Here is a 22,425-nt window from a genome sequence, read left to right on the forward strand (position 1 = left end):
GTCTATGAAGCCAAAAGATAAGGTCATCATTTTTTGTGGGAAAAAAGCTTACGTATGTAATCACTTCCCAGTATCACCTCTGTTTGGGGTTTTTTTTCCTAACAGAAATACCAAATGGTTTCTTAGTTCATGTAGTAACTATCAAGTATAATAGCTCTTCTCCACAATGTGCTGCTAGTAGTATTATTTTTATTTATAATTTATTCCTTCAGACTGACTGGCAGTTTGTATCTTTTTTAATATTGTTAATGGTGGTGGTAAGTCTCAGTTTCATGTAGTTCAGGTGGGATGTTTGGATTCTTGGGGATACATGAATGTGATGTACTGTTTCCTTTCATGCGCCTCTGGTGCCTGATTAATGTGGGGGGTGGTCATTGTACCATACCTGAACTTTTTGAGTCAACAACACAAAAATAATCTAAAATAAAATAATCTAAAAGTATAGATAAAGGTAAACATTTCTATGTGGATTAGACTTGCTTTCCTATTTTATAATAAATATCAGCTGACCTTGATAGCATTTTGTCCTTAAGCTCACATTTAGCTTCTGTTGTCAGAAGATCTGTCTTTTTGATCTAAATCTAGATACTGCACTATTTTGTTTCTTCTTTTCTTTTGTTTTAAGAGCCATTGCTTTATTTCACCGTAGAGCTGATGACTTAGCAAGTGACTTTGGCATCCAAGGAATTCCAGTACAGTCACTTCATGGCAACAGGGAACAATGTGATCGAGAACAGGCTTTGGATGACTTCAAGAAAGGTGACTCTGTACTGAAGTACTGGTTTGTTTAGGCCAGACTTTTAAAGTTTGTTCTGTTCAAAGCTTGTCTAAGTGCCATGTCTCTTTAGTGCTATAGAAATGAAAATATTAATGAGCTCTGAATTATACATTTTCTTTATTAATTGGACCATGAAAAAGACCCAGCAAGCAAAGAGATTGCTATTCAATAAAATACTTTATTTCTGGGAGTTTAATAATTTAGAGTAAAGCTTATTTTACTTTTGACATTTCTGGAAAAGTTGGTACTGTGTTACTCTACAGAATGGTAAATTTAAATGTCAGATGATGGTGCTTTCAATGGAACAGTCCTTCTCCAGATTATGCTAGCAGGGTTATGTGAACACATATTTGTGAACACAGTTCAGGGTTATGTGAACACATGCTAATAAAAGACTGCTGTTGTGACAAGATGTCAGCTGAGAATATAGTTGTTGAAGTTTTTGTTCTTTGGACAGACTCTTTATATCAACCAGGCATATTTCTTACTTTTCCTGCACTCTGCTGTTCTACTTGTGAGTTGAAAATAATAGTAAAATGACATTTTGGCTGCCAGATTACCAGATTGTAATTGAAGCTAACTCAATGTGACAAGCAACAAGCATATTTTCACTTGGTGTTAAGAATAATAAGTGCATTATAAGCTAGAAAACCAATAGACTGGAGTATGTTTTCTGTTTGTTCCATAAACTCCTATTCTTTTCCTGTCATACTTCTTGTAGGCAAAGTTCGAATATTGGTAGCTACTGACTTGGCATCCCGTGGCCTTGATGTGCACGATATTACTCACGTTTTTAACTTTGATTTCCCTCGCAACATTGAAGAATATGTGCACAGAGTAGGTCGTACTGGAAGAGCAGGGTAAGTGTTTACCAGAATATAGTAATGTATTATTGATGTTTGTTATGTTTTATGCACTGTGTAGGTGTTTTTCTTGTCAAATTCTAGAGGCTACAGGTGATGTGGGGTGGGGCAGTAAAGACTTCAGTGTATCAAAGTATATTCTTGAAACACACTGCTTTGTCTTTAAATGAATTCACCATTAAATTGTAGGCAAACAAGTTTTGCACTTTCCTGTTATTGAATGAAGGGTGCTTGTAAGCTGGTTTAAATATGAGGAAGAATTAGAAAAATAATTTGCACTGATATTCTGGAATGTTACTTCCTTGTTTATCTCTTCATGGGCTGGTGATTTATTTAATTTCCTAGACAGCACATTGAGAAGAAGCATCTGTAGGTTCAAAGTCTGCAGCCAGTCGTGGTGGTGTGGTTTAGTGGTAGTTCTTTTGGATGCCACTTTCCCATGCTGACACAAGTGTGATTTTTCTCATTTAATCATGAATATGTGTCTCTTCATACTAAAATACGTTGCCATTATGCTATGTTTATTGTCTAAAAGGCTAAATTAGTTGTGCATTTGCTCCATTATGGGTGAATTGCTGTATTCTAATTTTTATGAAAAGTTGCCTTCTGTCATGTGCAGACTTAATGCTCAAACCACTTTTATTCTATCAGCTCAGTAATATTGCCTGTAGTACAGCTCATTACTGCCTAAGTCAGTAGTAAAAGCCTGGCAAGAGTTGTTTTGAAGATCAGCAGTTGTTTTCTTCCTTGTTTAGGCGCACTGGGGAGGCAGTAACACTTGTCACAAGCAATGATTGGAGGTTTGCGTCCGAGCTGATTGACATTCTGGAAAGAGCAAACCAAGTAAGAATACGTTACTGGGTAAGAATTATATTGGTTTTGAGTTAGCATCTGAAGTAGGTCATGAAATTCTAAGCCTATTTAGACCCCTCTTGGTGTTTGTGCTGTCTCATGGGAAAAAAAAATGTGTTTCAGTGTGTTTTGTCGTAGATAGCCCTAGCTGTATTTTACCTTACAGATGAATTCCAGGAAGGAACTGTGGAAAAGGTAACTAACATACACAGTGAGGTCTGCAGAAGAGTAATAAGGTTTATTTTATGTCATAATATTTTATTCCATTTGGATTTCACTTTTGGATGCATGTACCAATGTTCTTAACAGTGTAAATATTAACAATACTTATATCAGAAGAAGTTCAAATATTTGATCTGTTTCTTGTATCTGACAGTTGTGACACCTACATCTTCCAAGCTATCTTCCTTACTGATACTTGTAAATAGTATGGGAAATGGATCTGGAATGTGATCTCTTTTTTTTAAAGAAGCATTTTTTTTTTCTTAATACCATATCTGAGAAAACAGAGACAACAGTGTTGCTGTTTCTTGCTGTAACAAGGAACAATATTTTGTCTGATTTATGGTAAACCCCCCAGTTCAGGTCCTGACTTGAGCTGAAATTTTGTTTGTTTGGGTTGTGATGTTTGGTTGGTTGGTTTTTTGGATGGGAGTTTGAGTATATACTAAATGGATTTTACCTCAAATCTCTGGTTTTTACTATGGACACTTACTCAGACTTTAAACCTTGGGTTAGAACTTCACCTCCATCTTTTGGTTTGTAACTCTTCTTAGAAAGATATAATGTTGCTTTATTCCAAACTTAGTAAGATTTTTTTGAGGGAGGAAAAGGAGAAAAAAAAGGCATAGAAGAGTAGTCACCTAGTAATTCCTTAAAGTTGCAGATTTGGGATTTTTGGTTGGGGTGGGATTTTTTTGCTTTGTTTTTATTCAGAAAATGCAAGAGGTGAAACCAGTAGTGATACTGTGAAGCTACTTTAGAGGTGCCTTGTGTTTGTTTTCTGAGTTAGCAATTCCCTTTCAAGCCTTGATTCCAGCTGCAGACTGCAAAGTTCCCAAACTGGTTTGTTTTTTTTGTCATGTGTGATAGTTCAACTGGGAATGAGTCTCTGAGTTCAGAGGAGAAAAGAGGAACTCTGAATCCTTGCTTTCGGAAGTAACTATTAGGCACAACATTATTCTCAAACTTAGTTACATCTGATAGAAAGGAAGTATCCCTACAGACAAAGTATTGGGGTTTTTTCTAATGACAATGAAAATACCATTGTTTCAGTCTTAAAGCATCATGTAAAAGTAAGTAGAGAACTAAAGGTTCAGAATACTTTGATTTCAAAACAAGTTAGCTCCTTTTGTTAGCCAAATGTTCTCTGTGATTTTGAATCTACAGATTATATAAAGAAAAACAGATACAGCAATAAGGTGTCTGTTTCATGCTGAAGGAATCTTTTATATATAAAAGCTTATTAAGAAGCATGGGCAGATTTATTGGAAAACAGTTAGAAAAACAGTAATCTCTGTAATACCAAGAAAAGCCTTCCATATAAATTATGGCATCTTTATCCTTTTCTGTTTTCTCACATGGACTACCCTACCCAGGCTTATATGTTTAGCAGATACACAGTTTGCTCATGAAAATTCTCAACAAGCCTCTAGATGCTGGATACTACCTCACTGTGATTTTTATGTTTCTATATCCCCACTTCTTCCCTCTTGCCTTGTGCTTGCTCAAAAAACGCTCCCGCAATAAATTGTTGCGACTTTAGTTTGAAATAAGTTACACTTCGAGCTCTAGGAGAGGATCTGATACTGTGGAAGAAAATCATCCAATGTATCAACTGAAAAATAACTTTGTCTCAATACTTCTATCTCCACTGATAAATCTGTTGTGACTTTCAGCTGGAGATACAGAATTTTTAAATTCATTTTTAAATAATGTTTGAAACTTAGGCAGAATAGACTCTTCCAGAGTTGTCATATTTTGCCAGGATAGTCACTCACCAGTACATAAAACATACACTAGCGAGCTGTCCCTCATGCCAGCTCAAGAAAAAAAATTGCTCAGTCTGAGCATTGCTCAATTATAAAGCCTGACAAAAGAAATGGAAACTAGAGGAATATGATTTCCTGTTTCACCAGACCTTTTGTCCTGGCTGCGTTCTCCACCTGTTCAAGCATTGCCAAGCCCAGGCACTTTTAGGGAGACCTTAAGGTATTTACATTTGTTTGTACTCTGCTGTTTGCACTGTATTTGCGCTACTGGCAGACACAAATCACACAGACTGAGCAGTCATGTTAATAACATTTACACACTGCCTTTGCTGCAATCAGGAAACTGATTCTGGACAGGGTGAATTCAACTGATGGCTGTGTGCCATTGCAGATTGTTGAAGTGGGCTGGCTTTGACAGATCAGTGATCTGAGACCTCTTGATAGTACAGTTGCCCACAGTGCTTTTTGCAGTAAACATTGCATTAATGTCAGCACTATGCCCGACCTGGTTTAAGAAGTTTTGTTGGATACTGCCTATGTTCTGTGGGCAAAATAATGGTATCTGGGACTTTTTTTTTCATCACTGTCACTCAACCTAATAAATCTGTCTGTAATTCTTCATATCAGGCCTCAGTCAGTAAAAGCTCTGAGGTGAGAGTGTTTTGATGATACTGTTCACATTTTCCACATAATTACAAACATTCCAAAACTCCCTGTGGATCTTGGTAAGATGTTCTTGCAACCTCCCAGTGGTGGGAGATCTGAGCATTTTCTCTTGACCTTCTTTCCTTGTCTTTTAGATTTGGTCTAACCACATGAGAACTGTTCCTATGACAACATTTTCCTTAAGTCACAAAATTTCTCTTCAGAGGCTCTAAAAACTTCCATAAGGAATTTAATACAAATCAACATTCAAATATATGTATATATTATTATATCACCTTTAAGTAGGACTGGATGTTTTTACCAGCTGTTCCTTTTCATTAAAGGAACATGTAAAAATGTATCTTTTAATTAGCTGGTTCTATGCTGCCATCAGATACAGTGATGCAAGCATAGACGTATTACTGAAAATCCAGAGACAAGATGATGATTATTTTTCAGTATATTTCAGTACAATCTTATGTAAAATGGTTTCTCTCTGCATTTCTACGGAAAAGAATCTATAGAGTGACAGGAGTCAGATAAATAAGGATATCAAGTTTGGGAACGCACAGAACAATAGCATTTTCATAAAGCAGAATCTAAAAGTTTAGATTTGTTTAAAATTCACCTTGTGTTTTTGCCTGCTTTCTTATTAGGTAGTTCCTGATGAACTTATTGCAATGGCAGAAAGATACAAGCAATCACAAATGAGAAAAGATAGTGAAAAGGATATACAAAGACCTTGGAGAAAGCCCTCAAAATAAGTATAATCCCTTGAAGCAACTGAAACAGAGAAAGTTATTTTAATTAGTATTAGCATCCATGGGCTTGAATTTATAAGTTTCATTTTGTGTTTGATTGTTTAATAGGACAGCTACAGAAAACAAACTTCTCAAAAATGTCTTAGAAAAGGAAACTGTTATTAACTTTCTATAGGAATTAATGTGGTTTTGCACTTGGATACTATTTTCACATAAAAATTAATTTTTTTTGTGTGTGTGTGATGTATGAAACTTCTAAAGCCATTATCTGCTGGTAAAAATCAAATATTGTGGCTTTGTTGGTTGGTTTGGTTTTTTATTTTAGTTAAATGAAGTAAGAATGTAAAGGTATGTAAGAATGTAAAAGGTAATTTTTCCTTTTATATTCAGAGAAATGGATTGTTCATTGTAAGCAATGCTTGTCAATGTATTTTCAAAATACTGTACCTTTGCCTTGACATGCCACTGACATGCAGAAGTATTTCTCAGGATAATGAAAACTGCTCTGCTTGCCATTACATATGTTTGCTGAAGCAAGTTTCCTTTATTCTTATTTTAAAATTTAACATTGGAAGTTGTGTCTCAAGATTTTTTGAGAGGTCTGCATTTTCTTGTAATGGAGAGAGCATGATGAAGTACTTGTTTGTAGCTAAATGAGGAAGAAGACCAGCTTCTACTCTGGTTTTTGTGGCTATGTTCTAGCTTAAGGAACAAAACCAGAATTTACTTAGAGCAATGTTAACAAAGTCATGGAGAAAAGAATACATTTGAAAGTCAGCTTTTATTTCTTCCAGATAAAGTTGATTTACACTTTACATTTGGATGTCAAGTTCTGTCACACAGATGCCCAGTAATAATGGGGCATATTTTCTACTCTTTCAAATTTATATGGGAATGAGTTATTCCTTCATTTGATGCTTGGTCTGAACTTGCATTTATCTGTCATATGATTAAATAAAAATAAACAAAATTCAGTAAAATTAAAATCTTTTAGTAAAATTACTCTGTGAATATTCTTCCCTCTTAATTTGCTCATAATTTAGGTAAATCTGGGCATTATTCAAGCCTGTAGGTTATTTTGCCTTCAAAATTAGGCTAAAAACATGGACTTCTCATGGCTTCTGTAAGTAGAAGCAAAAGACATTTATTTGCAGCACAGCAGTTCTCAAATGCTGGGTACTTCTCACCTGCACAATTTTAGTAATAGGAAATATTAAATACTTTTTTTTCCTAACACACATTTCTTAAATATGAGAAAAATGGATATGAATTCAATTTCAGGAGTGTCCAGTTCATGCTGAATTTTGGTTTTGATAAACTTTTATATCAAGATTCCTCCTCTTTGATACAGGTTGAAAGATGCATTTCTTTCTACATGAGTCATCATACAAATAAATGCTCATTGGCACAAAACCATCTACTCTGTTGCATCATTTTAGATAATGATTGTTTCTCATCCAAAGCCCAATGAATAGGCTGATTTCTAAAGTAATTCTGAAGACTCAGAAAGGGTGAGTTATTCAGGAACTTCATATTACTCAGATAAAATACTCTCTCTCTCTGCTGTTGTTGGTGATTGTCCTCTGCAAAAGATCTTCATCCACACAGGTGATCTGGGGAAGTTGTTCTGGTTACTCAAATGTAATGTCAAAGTAATTCCAGTGACTTTTGAAAGCAGGAGTGTATTTTGGATCTTCTGCAATGGGGCTTAATTTTAAATAAAATTGTCATTTTTCCCTTTATGCAGTCATTGATGCCTTAGTACTTGAAAACATAGAAGTTACATGTGTGAAATGAACTGTTGCAAATTCTTCTTTATGTTCTTAGTATATCTTGTAGATATTTTGCAGGTGACATCTACATTTGGATAGGCAAGGTAAATATTACTTACAACATTTATTTTAAGGGTTATGGCAAGGCACTGTAACTGAAGTATGTATTTTTCTCTTTGTGTTCTTGTTTTTATTTTGGTTTGTTTTTTTTTGGTTTTTGTAGTACCAGACAACTGAAGAGTAGAGTTGTGCAGACTATTTTGTTTTAAATAGGCAAGTCAACATGATTAGATATCTATTGTGAACAATGTTCTTAATAATTCTCATGAAATACTGGGAATCCATTGTTCAATTCATGGCTTATTTTTCTTGAAAGGAAATGATGTCTTGCCTTATCTTCTAGGCTGAACAAGTTGTATTGGGGAATAAAAAAGTGAGTCAGCTGAGACTTTTGCAGACAATCCACAAAAAATCCCAGACATTGCTGAAAGCAATGATCCAGGTCTCCCAAGTGCCAGTCTGAGTCATTTGGCCACGTGACGCAGGAGTGGAGAAAAGCAGTTTTCACATGATAGGAACAGAATTTTTCCAGTTCTTTTGGATATTTCATTTTAAGTTGCTCTAGAAGATACTTCAGCAGCTTAAGGCAACCTTTCCTGTTTAAAAAAAAAAAAAAAATTAGGTATCTTCTCCATAGTTCTAAATATGTAGTTCAGATATTTAAACACAATTATGCATTAATTTTCTTGTGGCTTTCTTGATTCAATGCAAGATGTAATTGGCAAACCAACTTCTTTGTTTACTTGTTAAGGAGATTTTGAACCTCATGTGGGTTTTGTTCTTCCTTGAAGAAATCTGGAAAACGGTTCTCATAGAAGTGAAAAATCACTTATTCATCTTGATCTCATTCAGCAGTTTTCTCACCATTATTTTAGAAACTGCCTTGATATGAAGTGCAGTTTTGCTCAGAAAGTGGAATCTTCACTTTTTAAAGCTGTTTTTTCTAAATGGGACTGAATTTGGGAAAGATAATTTAACAAGTCATATCTTCCTGCATTCTAAGGCAAGTCTGGAGTGTAAACCAGTAATGTGATTGTTTCCACCTTTCCATTTGGATTGTTTCCATTCAGCAAGCACATGCAGTGCTGTATTGTTGTAGAACAATTATGCCTAAAAGACTCTTGCTTCCTATTATGAGTAATTACTGTTAGATCAAATTCTTCAATGCTAAACTGAAACAGTGTTAGTGCTAGCCCAGCTCACCAACCTGCAGCATCTTGGTCCATCGGACTCACAACATGTCTTTGAGTTGCCGTGATTGTTCATCATTTCCTTTTCAATATGTGAGAAGGAGAGTCGCCAGGTGTTCCCTGAAGTCAAGAACATGACTGTTAAATGGTTACACAGCACTAAGCATCAACTTTTGTAGTTAGAAAAAAACCCAATTTTGTAATTGACTTAAATACCAGCAATTTTTTTGCACCCACTAAAAAAAAAAATCATAATTCAGTGAATGCAGTTAGTTCCTCCTTAATTCCCCAGCTGCTTCATGATGACAATTAGAATGTAAATAATATAGAACATAATTAATTGTTTGGATGCTTTAAATTCCTAAAGATGTTTGGTTTTAAAATTAGGCTTAATTCTGAACATCGCTGGATTTGCTGAACATTGTTTAGAGAACTGCATTATTCATAGAAATCCATAACCTTTTAATTTCTGTACTGGGTTTCTGGGTTTTCTTCGTGCAAGTAGTAGGTTTGTGAGTTTGTCTTAGGTAAGGTGACTGTTCTAAAGTACTTCGTTTTGTTCTTCTGCTCGTGCTTCTGAAAATAATTGCTAATATAGCTCAGTGCCTGTTTTTAACACCAGCCATCACTTTTTCTTCTTTTCATGAATTACACTGTTTCCCCTGTTAGGCTCAGTTACTCTTTACATTTAATTTGCACAGGAAGAAATCAGGACTGCTGTACTGGGCTTTGATAACATGGGCATGCAACTTAAAAAGACACCAGAATGGTTGAAATCTTTTTGATGAAATCATCAGTTACCATAATGCATTGACAAGTCAGAATGTTTCTGCAAACTAATGGAGGCTCCATGCGATAGTGGTCTGGAGGAAAAAACGTTGTAGCCATACCAGAGTTCAGTGAGAAGTAATGTATCTTGATAGAAAAGTTTGCTTCCTGCAGAAGTATCTGATTTGTGGATGCAGTCCCATGTACGGGGATGTTCCCTGCATTTTTAGCAGCTTGCTTCTAATTTCCTTACAAGAGAGTGCAAGCCGCTGTTAAGTACGGTGCTAGCGCAAGGCAAGGCTCATATGCATCTGTCTGCCTGAAGTGGATTTAATATAATGCTCTTAGTAATGGTTAGCATACAGCCTGGCAGAGTGGGTTTGTATTTACATTTCTGTACAGGACAAGCAGTGCCACAAATCTGATGCTTTAAAGAGGGATTTCAGTTGTCTGAGCTGGATATATCCAGGGTGAGGTGTCTCAAAGGTGGAACACTGAACATGATCTGGATACGTTTTCTATAGCACTTGTAAGTGATTAAGTTGTAGAGAAGATATTTCCCAAGTTATTATTGTCCATATTTGAGGTACCTCTTAGAACTTTTTCTCTTTTGTTTTGCTTGGCTACTAAATAAAGTGGTTTAAATCTGAAATTCCTCCTGGCTTTTGTTCCCAACCACTGTTCAACTTTGAGGCCGCCCTGTGTGCTGAGAGGCCAGCTCTGCTGAACCTCCAAAGTCAAGATGATGTCCACTGATATTTCTGATGGAGGATTTTTGATCTGAAGAGTGATTGCAGGGCTTCCAGCCTTTTTCCGTGCCACAGTGACTTCCACATCTAGTAACAAAGAAAGTGATATTTCATGTTAGATAGATAGATTAGTTAAATGAAACTTTCTTTTGAAAAATGTTACAGTTTTTAATATAGAGCTCATAAGCAATCAAAAGAAATACCTGGGTTCTGTCACTGGTTCTTTATCCTGCAGGATATTGAAACATTGAGAAGGCCTGTTGACGAGTTCTGTGAAACAGGGAACACTACTGTGTTTGCTTGATTTACTGTCTAGTAATTAAAAATATAGTAATGTTTTTCATTCAACTGCTTCCCTGTTGGAAACACAGTGAAGAGATCTTCACAATGTTTCTGAAGGTTTTAATAACATAAATAAAAAATAAATATAAAATAAAAAATAACCCTAAGAGGGGTTATTTTAATATATTTATATAAAGTGTGTATAAAAATAACTGGGATACAGTTTCTGTACTGAACCATAAAAAAGTCTTAGGTACTGTATAAAAAAAAGCTCACTGTTTTGCTACCACTTCAGCAAATGGCTCTTTGTATACTCCAGATAGATGCAAGATGTAGGAATGTAGGATTGCGTTCCTATTGCATGTAGGAAGTACCAAGAATGCAACAGGACCCTTAATGTTTCTTATTTTCATACAGAAAATATGCATAGTGGAGTTAATAATGTAACAAGTTACCCCTGATGCATTTGTGGTTCTTAGAAACACAAGAGCCAGGCTGAGATACTGGGGACTGGAGGGGTCACAGCTCCATTGGCACAAAGGACTGGCAGGAAGATGTATCTTAACACCGGGGCAACACAATATGCACAGTGCAACTGGATTTTTAGCACTTTATGGTGAAGCTTACTCTCTCAGTACTAACCTTTAATGTTTTTTACTTCCTGTTTAATAATGTCTCTTAGTGCTTGAAGCATTTTAAAGGCTGATAATTTTCCATCTTCCTCTAAAAACTTCGACCAACCCTTTTCTTTTGGATTTCTTTTGAATGATACATAATAATAGGCTCCAGTATCATCAGACTCATCCAGCTGAATCCTTTCAACAGGCATTACAAGCATTATGTCAAACTCATTTGGTTCAGTTATCTGCAGATATGAAAATACAACAGTCAGTGTGCAACTTAGGTTTTATTCTCTTGAGATTTTCATACCAGTTGTGGTTTTATCTACCTTGCTGTACTAATCATGTCAAATGTGAAATATGAGCTTATTTCTGTGGTATTGCAAAATTAGTGTGCATTGGGGTGGAAAATAGCAATTTACAGCTCACTTCCCAGCTCTCCAACTTATTAATTTTTTAAGACAGTTTTAAGATTCTTGAACTCTTCTGAATAATTAATGCATAAACATTGTATTCAGTCATCCTTTTCCATATCAGAATCAACTGTGAGGAAAAAAAATGCATTGCTACATCTGAAGCTCGTTTTGGACAGGGAAAAAAAAAAAATTGTCCCGATGTTTGACTTTCTTTCAGTCTGATGGAACCAGGAAAAACAGGTACTGGTTAATGACAGAAGGCAAAGGGGCTGGAATGGACCTTAGAGATATAGCTAGCCCTGACCCACCCTGCCCTGGGCAGGGATACCTTCCACTAGACCAGCTTGCTTAAGGCCTTATCCAACCTGTCCTTGAATAGTGTCAGGTTTAGCACATCCACAATTTCCTCAGGCACCCTGTACCAGTGTCCCGCCACCCTCACAGTAAAAAAATGCTTTCTATCTAATCTAAATTTTACTTCTTTCAATTTGTATGCGTAACTCCTGCTTTTTGAAAACACTCTGGAACTAAAACCTGGCCCAGAGCTTCTTGTGCAGTGCTATACCTGACCGATCATGTTAGACTGGGCTCACCTGCGAGCAAGGGCGAGTCCCGTTCAGGTAGCGTCTCTGACTGAATGCACATAACACCAGTCAGCAGATTATTGATGATTTTATAATGCATTGTCGTTACTTCACAGACTCATCCTTAATTCTAACTCGTCGGGAAGGGCCAGCTAAGAGCTGCCCTCCGCGGCCGGCCCGTGCAAGGTGCCCGCCACCTGCCGCCGCAGCCCGGCGGGGGAGCGCAGCCGCCGTCCCCGCACCCACCTTGACGCGCTCGTAATAGCTGCCGGCGCTCTGCCGCGCGATGGAGCCGAAGCAGCTGTCCTTGCCGCGGATGGCCTGGACCAGGTGCAAGACCACCTTGTTCACCAGCGTCGACGCCTCGGACACGTCTTCGCGGGCCAGACTGAGCCGCGACAGCACCTCCCGGAGCCGCAAGGCGTCCGCCACCGGCGGGGGACGACGGGCGGGGGCAGAGACCTCCCCGTCGGGCACCGCCGCGACGCTCCGCGGGGTTGCGGGGGCCCTGGCGGCCGGAGCCTTGCTCCGCGGGGCGGGGAGCGCCTCTGCGCCGCCCGCCGCCCCTTCCGCTGGCGGCTCCCGGGCGGCGGGGGCTCGCCGCGCCGGGCGGCCGCCCCGGGCGGGGGGTCCGTCCGTCCGCGGTGCCCGCAGGGTCGCGGCGCCGCTCGGGCTTTCACCCGCGACGCGGCCCCGCGAGGGGCTCCGGGCTGCGCCCTTCTCCGCGCCCCGGCTCCGCGGAGCTGCGGGACGCGTCCCCCGCCTGGCCCGCGCCCCTCTGCCACCCGCGGCGCTCATGGCCGCTCTTCCCTCTCCGCACCCGCAACACGGCGAGCGCGGCCCCGCAAGCAACGGGATTCCCGTCTCTGGCTGCAGGCGAGTTCCTCTTCCAGGCAACGCGCCGCCTCTAGGAAACGAAACCTGGCGAGCGGGGCGGAGGCGAGGCGCTGTCCCGCGTCGCGGACCTCAGCCCGGGCACAGGAAAGCTCCGGCAGCAGCAACCAAGCTGCGGCCTCCCTCCAATCCGCGGGGAGCGTTTTCCCGCTCGCGGGCGGCTCCTCCCGCCCGGCACCGCCCAGCTTTTCCCGCCGCACGGGGCCACAGGACGGGCGGCCGCGGGGAGGCGCCCGGCCCCGCCGCTCCCGCGGGCCCCGCCTCTCGCTCCGAGGCGGAGGAGCCGCGGCGGCGCTCCCGGGGGCGCCCTGCTCCCGCTCCGGCAGGGCCGGCCCGGCCGCCATGTTCCTGCGGGCCGGCTGCCGCCGCCTCCCGCTGCCCCCGGCGCCTCGCCCCGGGCACCGCCGGGCGGGCAGCGAGGGCGGGGCGGCGGCAGCGCCGCGCTACGAGGTGGTGGTGATCGGCGGGGGCCATGCGGGCACGGAGGCGGCGGCGGCCGCCGCTCGCGGCGGGGCCTGCACGCTGCTGCTCACGCACAAGATCGGCACAATCGGTACCGCCGCGGGCGCCCGGGCTGGGCGGGGGAAGGTACCGCGGGCACCTCGGGTCTCCAGGGCTGGGCGGGGGAAGGTACCGCGGGCACCTCGGGTCTCCAGGGCGCGGGGAGCGGCGTTTAGCCGGGGAGGTCGCCGTATGGCAGCCTTTGGGCCGTGCTGAGGGCGTCCCTGTGTCATTGCCCAGGGGAAATGTCCTGCAACCCGTCCTTCGGCGGCATCGGGAAGGGGCACCTGATGCGGGAGGTGGACGCCCTGGACGGGCTGTGCGGCCGTGTGTGCGACCGCTCCGGCGTTCACTACAAGGTGCTGAACCGCTGCAAGGGCCCGGCCGTGTGGGGCCTCCGCGCACAGATCGACCGCGGCCTCTACAAGGAGAACATGCAGGTGAGGGGGCCGCGCCCGGCGCACTCCTGGGTGCTGGGATACACCACTGAGGAGTACCAAGGAAGGGGCTGTGTTTTGCTTTTCGTTATTTACCGATCGAACCTAGATACCTTTCTGTTTGGTACTTTGGTGCAGTGTAAGTTGCTGGAGCTCAGCAAAGTTTAAAAAATTCTTTAGTGCTTTAGATACAGGTCAGGCTTCACGACCAAATAGTTTATTTGAGCTAAAACTTTATGTGAATGAAAACTTATACCTGATAGATCAGTATAGTACCATAACTGAGCGTCTGCCAAATAACCCGATAAGAATGGAAGTGGGTTATAAGTTTCAGAAATCAGCAGGGTTTGGGATTACCCGTGTGTTTCATAACTTCCTAGATTTTTGCGATAACTCCTTTCATGACAGGAAGAAATCCTTAACACACCACTGCTGACGGTTCGTGAGGCGTCTGTGGAGGATCTTCTCTTGACAGAGCCAGAACCAGGCTGTCCTGGGAAATGCCAAGTCACAGGAGTTGTTCTGGGTATGTGCTAGAAACTTTCTCAGTGCCTTCAGTTACTCCACACGAAGGACAGCCTTTGGGGTAAATATTTCTGATTCACCGATGAGAAAGATGAGTTTCACAATTCTAATTCATTAGTGAAAAAGATGAATTAGCCAATAGAGCTGGTTTAGGGAAACTGTGAACTAAACCAGGTTAATATGCAATATCAAAATAATACAATATCAAAAATACCTGGATTGGTTGGTTGTATACTGGGACATTAACTAAGTTATTTTTATTCAGGCTAGCGATACTGAATTCCATGCTGTGTTTTGAGATTTTATTTGGTAAAAAGCGTATGCTGCCCTCAATGTAATAGGAGCATGGGGTCTTATTAATAATAGACTTGTACTTCATTACCCCTTGCTGTTCTAGTAAACAGGCTTTCCAAAGTGAAGGTCTGGGTATGGATTTTTCCCAGGAGTGGTTTTCTTTGTTAGGGGTAACTTGTTTAGGTATAATAAATATACAGGGATAACTATGTGCTGCTTATTGTAGTTATTACTATTGATGCTTTTATTATGGAAATTCTGGTATTGTTTTATAGTAGAGGACCATCTGAGCACTGTCTAGGTTTAGACAGAAGCAGCAGGATTCCAGGGCTTTGTTGATACTAAATTGTGAACATCTCTGAAAACTTGCTGTTGCAGGGGATGGGAGCACAGTACGTGCTGGGAGCGTTGTCCTGACCACGGGTACGTTCCTGAGGGGTATGATCCACATCGGACTGGAGATGCACCCGGCGGGGCGGCTGGGGGACCAGCCTGCCATCGGGCTGGCTCACACTCTGGAGAAACTGGGATTTGCTGTGGGCAGGCTGAAGACTGGGACACCGCCCCGACTTGCCAAGGACACGATTGACTTCAGTGGTTTGGAGGAACGGGCACCTGACAACCCTCCAGTGCCCTTCAGCTTCCTCAGCCAGGCCGTGTGGATCAAGGTGGGATAGCACCCTTCAAATGCACATAGAGCCAGGTGGGGAATGGTTCTGGGAGCATTGTAATCAGATCATTTGGGAGTTCATAATCAGCCAGGGAGTTGGTGCCTGGGAAAGGCAGCTGGAATGTATTTGTTCTGGAGGTGTCATGTTTTTGAGGACTCTCAATGCAAGGGAGAAGTTACTTGTGTTCTTTTGAAAACAAATACCTTTTTACTCTCACTTCTCAACTTGAGACCTGAACTTTCTTTACTTCTAGAGTTAGAATTGTGTGAAGTGTGATACTGGTGCTACTGTTATTCTTCATGTGCTTGTTACATAGTGAGTTTTACAAAACCTTCTGGGATTTCACCTGTATTGTGGAGATTTACAGTGTCTGGCTTCTTATCTTAGCTCTGGAATAAGGTTAAAATGTTGATATTGGAGATAATTTGTAGTATTGGCAAGGAAAGAGAAAGGACAGATTTATCCATAGACCTGAGAGGTGGCAGGTTAACAGTAACTTGAAAGCAGAAGAGGTTCAATTTTCTGAAGAAAATACTGGAAAATTGGCTGGTTTTACATAATGTAATTAAACATCACAGGGCTAAGTATCAGGAGTTAATTTTCCCCAGAGGATATAGGAATTGCAATAACCTTTTATAATCAGGATGAGGCAAAAGTAGTATCATTTGAAGTCCTTGGTATGTGTAGGAGAGATTTTGAAACAAAGAGATTTAACTCTAACAGCAAAAAGCTGTTAGACAAACATTCCTAATGATAATTTTGAAAACTTTAAATTTTTCATGTTAATTGCAGAGTTTTGAGGTTTGGGTTTTTATCTTCTCTTGAGAGAATTTTGTTTTTTCTTCACCAAATCCATTAATTGCCTGTTAGCTGTAGGGTCAGCACTTATTCTTCTAACTGGAGTTTTTTTCCTGTGATCAGTTTGAATGCTGTGATGTAACATGTTGATTTAATGGGAATATCCATCCTATAATTAGGAATACGGTATACAGGATAGAAGTTGAATTTTAGACTCCCAAGTTCCATCCTGTTCTCGGTCTGGTTTTGGGCATGTTGCTCAAGCTCTCGGATCACTCGTGTTCAGTCTGTAGAGTGGGTATGACAGCGCTGCTGACTGCTCCCAGAAGTGAGAGCCAGCCATCATGGGAAAGGTCTTGGAGATCTGAGAGTTATTTAGTAGGGATATGGTGTTGTGACCAGACGAACTTAGGCCAAGCTTTGGCCTCTTCCAGCCGGAAGATCAGCTGTCCTGTTACCTGACTCGCACAAACCTGAAGGCCCAGCAAATTATCCGCGATAACCTCCACCTGAACAACCACGTCAGGGAGACAACCAGGGGCCCACGGTGAGTGAGTGGCATCATGCAAGGTTGTCAAGGGGACAAGCTGGAAGTTTGTTTGGAGCTGTGGGTCTCTCCTGCTTCGCTTCTGGAAAGTAACTTTCTCCATGTCAGGTGCTGCTCATAGCTTTACTGTTGCAGGTACTGTCCCTCTCTTGAATCAAAAGTTCTGCGCTTCCCAGACCGAGAACATCAGGTGTGGCTGGAGCCCGAAGGCTTGGAGTCTAACATCATTTACCCCCAAGGCATGTCCATGACACTGCCACCTGAGCTCCAGGAGCAGGTGATCAAATCTGTCCCAGGCTTGGAAAAAGCCAAGATGTTACAGCCAGGTGAGGAGGCTGAATAGTTTTGAATCTATTTGTTTATTTATTTACCAGTTAATGAAAAGCAGGTTTTGTTTAGAACATAGCAAAACAAAGGAAATATGAAGCAAAACTAATTCCTGGGTGCAGTGATTTTTCCTTTGCATGTTCAGAAATCATACATAGAATTGATAAGCCATTCTGCTCCACTGATTGCCATGACAGTCTCTCCTGTAACATCTGTCTTGTTGTGTGTCACAGGCTATGGGGTGCAGTATGACTACTTAGACCCCCGACAACTGACTGCTTCTCTCGAGTCACGTCTTGTTCAGCGCCTCTTCTTTGCAGGCCAGATAAATGGCACGACAGGCTATGAAGAAGCTGCAGCTCAGGTGGGTGAATTTGACTGTTGTATATTCAGCACTCAGAAAGGGATATTACTTTGGCCTTTGTGATAGTCTTGCTAGGCCCATTTTGTGCTCACGAGATGTTGTTTTGCTGCTCACCCTGATTCCAGACTTGTGTAAGATGTTTTTACTTGTATCTGTACAAGTATTTGCAGTTGCTATCACTAAGGCTGCAGTAACAATAGTAATTGAAAGTCCTGTGAAGTGTTTCAGCATGGAGACTTTGCAGTGAGTATAATTGAAAACATGGGAATTGTCTCCAGACACATCAGCAAGGGCCAAGAAGCCCTTCAGACACTCATAATGTCACAAGAAGGAAACAGCCTGGATTACTAGCATAGTATTGAGCTTGAGCAGATCCAGAAGAGGGCAACAGGACTGTAGGCAGTCTTGGAACACAAGGCCTATGAGGAATGGCTGAGGGAGCTGGGGTTGTTTGGCCTGGAGAAAAGGAGACTCAGAGCTGACCTTATTTATCACTCTCTAAAACTCCCTGAAAGGTGTTTGTGGTCAGGTGGGGGTTGGTCTCTTTCTTCAGGCAGCAACTGGCAGAACAAGAGAACACAGTCTCAAGCTATGCCAAGGGAAATATAGGTTGGATATTAGGAAAAAGTTTTTTACAGAAAGGGTGATAAAGTACTGCAATGGTTTGCCTGAGGAGGTGGTGGAATCACCACCCCTGTATGTATTTAAAGAAAGACTGGATATGGCATTCAGTGCCATGATCTAGTTGAAGTGTTAGGGCTGGGTTGGACTCGATGATCTTGAAAGTCTTGAAGGTTTCTTCCAACCTCGTGATTCTGTGATTTTCCTGGGTATGGTTTGACATGTGAGCCTTTGGGTGCAGATGTGCTGCTGGTTTTGCTGAGACCTGTGGATGTTTGGTTTGTTTTGCCCGTGCAGGGTGTGATTGCTGGGATCAATGCTTGTCTGCGGGTTCAGGGCAAGCCCCCGTTCACCGTCAGTCGCACCGAGGGCTATGTGGGAGTGCTGATCGATGACCTGACCACGCTGGGCACCAGTGAGCCCTACCGCATGTTCACCAGCCGCGTGGAGTTCCGCATGTCGCTGCGGCCGGACAACGCGGACGCCAGGCTCACTCTCAGAGGTCTGCTGTTGTGGTAGCTCTTGTGCTGACCAGCCCTGCCTGGCTTTATCTCGTACACCATCTGACCTTTATCTCATACACCATCTGTCCCTGCAGGGTTTGAAGAAGCTGGCTGTGTGTCACAGCAGCGATATGAACAAGCAGTTAAGATGAGAGCTGCGTTAGCGGATGGGATCGCAACACTAAAATCACTTCAGTTCAGCATATCCAAATGGTCCCAGTTGCTACCAGAAGCTCCCATAAGTAGCAGTCGCAGGTCACCTGTCAGGTAAGGGTTACACCTGGAGATTTCTGGTTTAACCTATGCTTGCTTTAGCACATCTGGCCAGTGGTTTCACAGCATCCTTCCTGAAGCAGTCACTATTCCAAGACTCCAACTTTACCACCTTCAGAGGACACGCATCTGATGTTTGTCTATACAATAAGTATGACACTGGTGTTTTTACTATTCCATGTTTCCTGGTGCTGACATGTGCTCTCAAGCAAGGGAGTGCTTCACTGGCCCAGACAGTTCTTGCTGTACTTACTCAGTCACCAGCTGGGGATGGTTTTGCAGTGGGTTGCAGCTTTGCTAAAAGCTTGATAAAAGCAGCAGTTGATTTCAGGCTGGTGTCAGGTGGTAACTGTTCTTGTACACAAAAGCCCTTATTTCCCTTACTCATACTTTATCTCAACTTTTATTTTCTATTGTTTTAAATCAGTGACTAAGACCTTGTTGACAGACTCTTGAAAGGTTTTCCTTGGTGCCCTTGCCTTGTCCCTTTGGTCTTGCTGTAAATGTATGTGAGGAGTCTCTCTTCAATAGCAGCTCTTCTGTGTACTGAGAGGAGAGAGCAGGGAATCGAGCTTGGAACAGCAGTAAATCTGCCTTACAAATGTGACTCCTTTTTACCATAAATGTTTACTCTTGTTCCCCACAGTGCCTTTGACATCCTTCAATATCAAGATATCAACATGGAGATTCTGGCAAGAGCTATCCCAGAGCCCCTGGGCAAGCTTGCTGAATGGAGAGAGCTGGCAGAGAGATTGAAAATAGAAGGTAGAGTGCAAGGATTAGGCTCTCTTGTGGTGATCTGTATATGTTTGTTCATAAGTTTTCCTATTGTGTTTCATATTGCTGCTTAGAGAAATGAACCACTCTAATCAGATTGTGAACTTCTTAACATAAGAAGCACGTAACATAAGCCACAGCCCTTTATGTGCACTGGTGTTTCGCTCTGTGCGTAAGATCACTCTTTGGATTTTTTGCCTCCTTACTGCCCCATCAAATAGACCATCCTTTGTTGTAATGAGAAGGTAAAAACAACCCATGTATCTAAGTTCCTGCAACAAATCAAAGAGTATGACTTCTTCTAAAGCAGTGATGGGAATTAGGCTCTATAATCTATGAGGCTGGAAATTTCCTTAGGAACTTTTGACCACCTCAGTGGAATTTCTCCTTGTGTTTCAAATACTTCTTACAAGTGACTTGTTTCACGTGAGTATCTCTCTAAATCTGCCTTTCTTGTTCCCCTGATCACCGCAGCTGTGTACGAGTGGTGTGTGGTCAATCAGCAGCAGGAAATGGAAGAAGTGCGCCATTATGAGGCGCTCCGGCTGCCGGACGACCTGGATTACTTTGCCATTGATGCCTCACTCTCCGCAGAGGTGCGGGAGAAGCTGGACTCAAACCGCCCCCAGATGGTGAGAAATTGAGCCACGAGAGGGCTGAGCAGCAGTGAAAGAAAGGGGTGAAAGAATCAGGGAAAGGAAGACCCACGGGTTTTGATCTCATTTCTCACTAGCTCCAGTGTGTTTGGTAGGTGCAGAGGTGGTTAGGTGGTGGTAGGTTAGGTAGGTTTGGTGGTGGTTAACTCGTTCCTGTCTCCATGTGCAGATTGGAGCGGTCAGCCGTATCCCTGGAATCACACCAGCTGCTATCGTTAACCTGCTGAGGTTTGTGAAAACAAATCACCGGAAGACAGAGAAGCTAAAAGCGGTGCCTCAGTCTGGGGAGTACTCAGAGAAAATGTACTCAGGCAAAGCAACTTCTCAAAGACAGATTTCAGCAGAGTTTTCTGAAGAGGAGACAAAGTTTCTTAAAACACCTTTGTAGAGAATGGCACTGATCCTGCCAGACTTGGTGGCAAGATCCCCTGTGCTCCTGAGCCTCTTCCCAGATAACACCAGTGCTGGCTGGATCCAAAGCGGTTGTAGTTGGGTTCAGTGGCAGTATCACTGCATGGAACAAAGAGGATGAATGCACAAAGTAAATGCTCAGAAACCTAAATACAACCTGTGATTTTGCTGATGCCAATGGAGGGACGGGAGAACTTATTTTAAAATTCCACTTATTTGGAAGACTGCGGGTAGTCAGAATCTGCATCTTGTAAAGGACAGTGTTTCGTTCTTCTGAAATGAGTAAGAAATGTTACCATGCAAAGCCCATGGCAGCACAAGAGGATCTGAGCTGAAAAGCGTTTTCCATTGAGTTCAGGACTTGTGTTCATAGCTGTGCAGTGACTACACACAAGCTGGTGTCTCGGTGTGGTGTCACTCAGTAGGAGACACTTGGCTATGGAAACGTGTGCCACATTTAAATTAGAAAGAAGTTTAAATATTTAAATTTACATATGAGACTGAATGTAAGCACCACATCCTGCAGGTGTTTTTCTCTTTTAAAATAAATAAAGGTTATCTTGAAACTTGCTGAAGAGCTCTGTTACCACTTAGCTTTCAGCAGGGCCTCGCTAGTTCACTGGATCACAGTTCCCACAGGTAAGGTGGGCTGAGATTCACTACAGAGCTGGGGGAAGCAGCTGGACAAGGCTGAGTGCTGAGGAGGGTGGGGAACATGGGGGATCCTGCCCCATGGACCTCAGCCTGGGCACTGTGAAGCTCTGTCTGATATGCTGTGGGCTGGGGGAGTGGGATTCTCATCAGCACTGGTCCTGCAACTGACAGGAATAGAACTTGGATTTGAGTGAGATCCAAGTCAATTGGATCAACTGCGCAGTTGATTATTTACCAGCAAGACACATGGAATTCAAGCTGTTGCTCTGCACCTACCAAATCCTTGCTTGACTCAGGCCGCAGTTACTGGTGCTGGTCTCGTTTCTGAATGTCCTCTGGCTTCAGAACACATTTTGATACAGTAAAATCAGAGAATCTTATTGGTTGGAAAAGACCCATAAGGTCATTGAGTCTAACCATCACCCACATATATGTATCTGTCATTTGGAAATCATGATTCTGGAAATTTCTCTGGCATATTTACTCTGGGTGAGGGTTACTCTCCTGTCCAGAGAAAGGAGTCAGAGCAAATCCCTTTCGTTGGCAGACAGCCTGTCATGCAGCAAGAGGATGAGCAGAGTTTACAGTTTGGGGCATTGTCCAATCTGCCTGAAGCACTTACCTGTCACCATCCACTGGCTTGCGTGGAAGAGCTTTAGACACGTGATCTATAGGTCAGTTTGTGTCAGAATGACTCAGAAAAGCTAACATCTATCTGCTCCTTTATATCTGTGGCCTGTTACCCTTCTATGCCTGGTTCAAAGATTTGCTTCAATCTTGCAAGCCGTAAGTTCAGCATAAGAAAGGCAGCTGTGCTTTCAGTGGTGTAACTCGGGCTCCA

The 22,425-nt window shown here is 42.4% G+C and overlaps 3 protein-coding genes across 6 annotated transcripts in view; 2 read left to right on the top strand and 1 right to left on the bottom strand.

The window, feature by feature from the left end:
- DDX43 (DEAD-box helicase 43) overlaps window positions 1–7,303 on the top strand; it is a 22,708-nt gene extending 15,405 nt beyond the window's left edge. The window contains exons 12-16 of the mRNA XM_086875166.1: window positions 9–52; window positions 650–759; window positions 1,500–1,638; window positions 2,397–2,484; window positions 5,786–7,303. Coding sequence (XP_086731292.1) covers window positions 9–52; window positions 650–759; window positions 1,500–1,638; window positions 2,397–2,484; window positions 5,786–5,893 — 489 coding nt within the window. The 3' untranslated portion in view covers window positions 5,894–7,303. The remainder of the gene's footprint in view (window positions 1–8; window positions 53–649; window positions 760–1,499; window positions 1,639–2,396; window positions 2,485–5,785) is intronic.
- Window positions 6,653–13,129, bottom strand: CGAS (cyclic GMP-AMP synthase). The gene is made up of 5 exons (XM_086876271.1): window positions 12,578–13,129; window positions 11,354–11,576; window positions 10,271–10,516; window positions 8,930–9,032; window positions 6,653–8,318 (listed from the first exon to the last, which is right to left on the bottom strand). The coding sequence occupies exons 1-5, from the start codon at window positions 13,127–13,129 to the stop codon at window positions 7,976–7,978; spliced, it is 1,467 nt and encodes a 488-aa protein (XP_086732397.1). The 3' UTR covers window positions 6,653–7,975.
- MTO1 (mitochondrial tRNA translation optimization 1) lies at window positions 12,937–21,500 on the top strand. 4 transcript variants are annotated; one of them, XM_086876270.1, is made up of 12 exons: window positions 12,937–13,207; window positions 13,967–14,166; window positions 14,572–14,689; window positions 15,361–15,650; window positions 16,886–16,998; window positions 17,134–17,324; window positions 17,559–17,689; window positions 18,608–18,812; window positions 18,909–19,080; window positions 19,733–19,851; window positions 20,338–20,495; window positions 20,689–21,500. In XM_086876270.1, the coding sequence occupies exons 2-12, from the start codon at window positions 13,972–13,974 to the stop codon at window positions 20,905–20,907; spliced, it is 1,911 nt and encodes a 636-aa protein (XP_086732396.1). In that variant the 5' UTR covers window positions 12,937–13,207; window positions 13,967–13,971; the 3' UTR covers window positions 20,908–21,500. The 4 variants fall into 4 exon arrangements, 3 of the variants coding, with proteins under 3 accessions (XP_086732396.1, XP_086732394.1, XP_086732395.1); XM_086876268.1 differs by lacking the exon at window positions 12,937–13,207 and adding an exon at window positions 13,524–13,778; XR_015282944.1 differs by lacking the exon at window positions 12,937–13,207 and adding an exon at window positions 13,541–13,778 and having other exon boundaries at window positions 20,338–20,610.
- Window positions 21,501–22,425: the final 925 nt, after the last annotated feature.

Source organism: Cyanistes caeruleus, chromosome 2, assembly GCF_971803275.1.
Source record: "Cyanistes caeruleus chromosome 2, bCyaCae1.hap1.1, whole genome shotgun sequence".
Classification (NCBI taxonomy): domain Eukaryota; kingdom Metazoa; phylum Chordata; class Aves; order Passeriformes; family Paridae; genus Cyanistes; species Cyanistes caeruleus.

Coding starts and splice junctions, on each gene's coding strand:
- CGAS (XM_086876271.1), bottom strand. CDS start 13,129: ATGAGCGCCGCGGGTGGCAGAGGGGCGCGGGCCAGGCGGGGGACGCGT. Junction 11,577..12,577: donor GCTATTACGAGCGCGTCAAG/GTGGGTGCGGGG, acceptor TCATATCTGCAG/ATAACTGAACCAAATGAGTT. Junction 9,033..10,270: donor AAGAGAAAAAGTTCTAAGAG/GTACCTCAAATA, acceptor TCTTGACTTCAG/GGAACACCTGGCGACTCTCC.
- MTO1 (XM_086876268.1), top strand. CDS start 13,568: ATGTTCCTGCGGGCCGGCTGCCGCCGCCTCCCGCTGCCCCCGGCGCCT. Junction 15,651..16,885: donor GCCAGGCCGTGTGGATCAAG/GTGGGATAGCAC, acceptor GGCCTCTTCCAG/CCGGAAGATCAGCTGTCCTG. Junction 19,081..19,732: donor AGTCGCAGGTCACCTGTCAG/GTAAGGGTTACA, acceptor TGTTCCCCACAG/TGCCTTTGACATCCTTCAAT.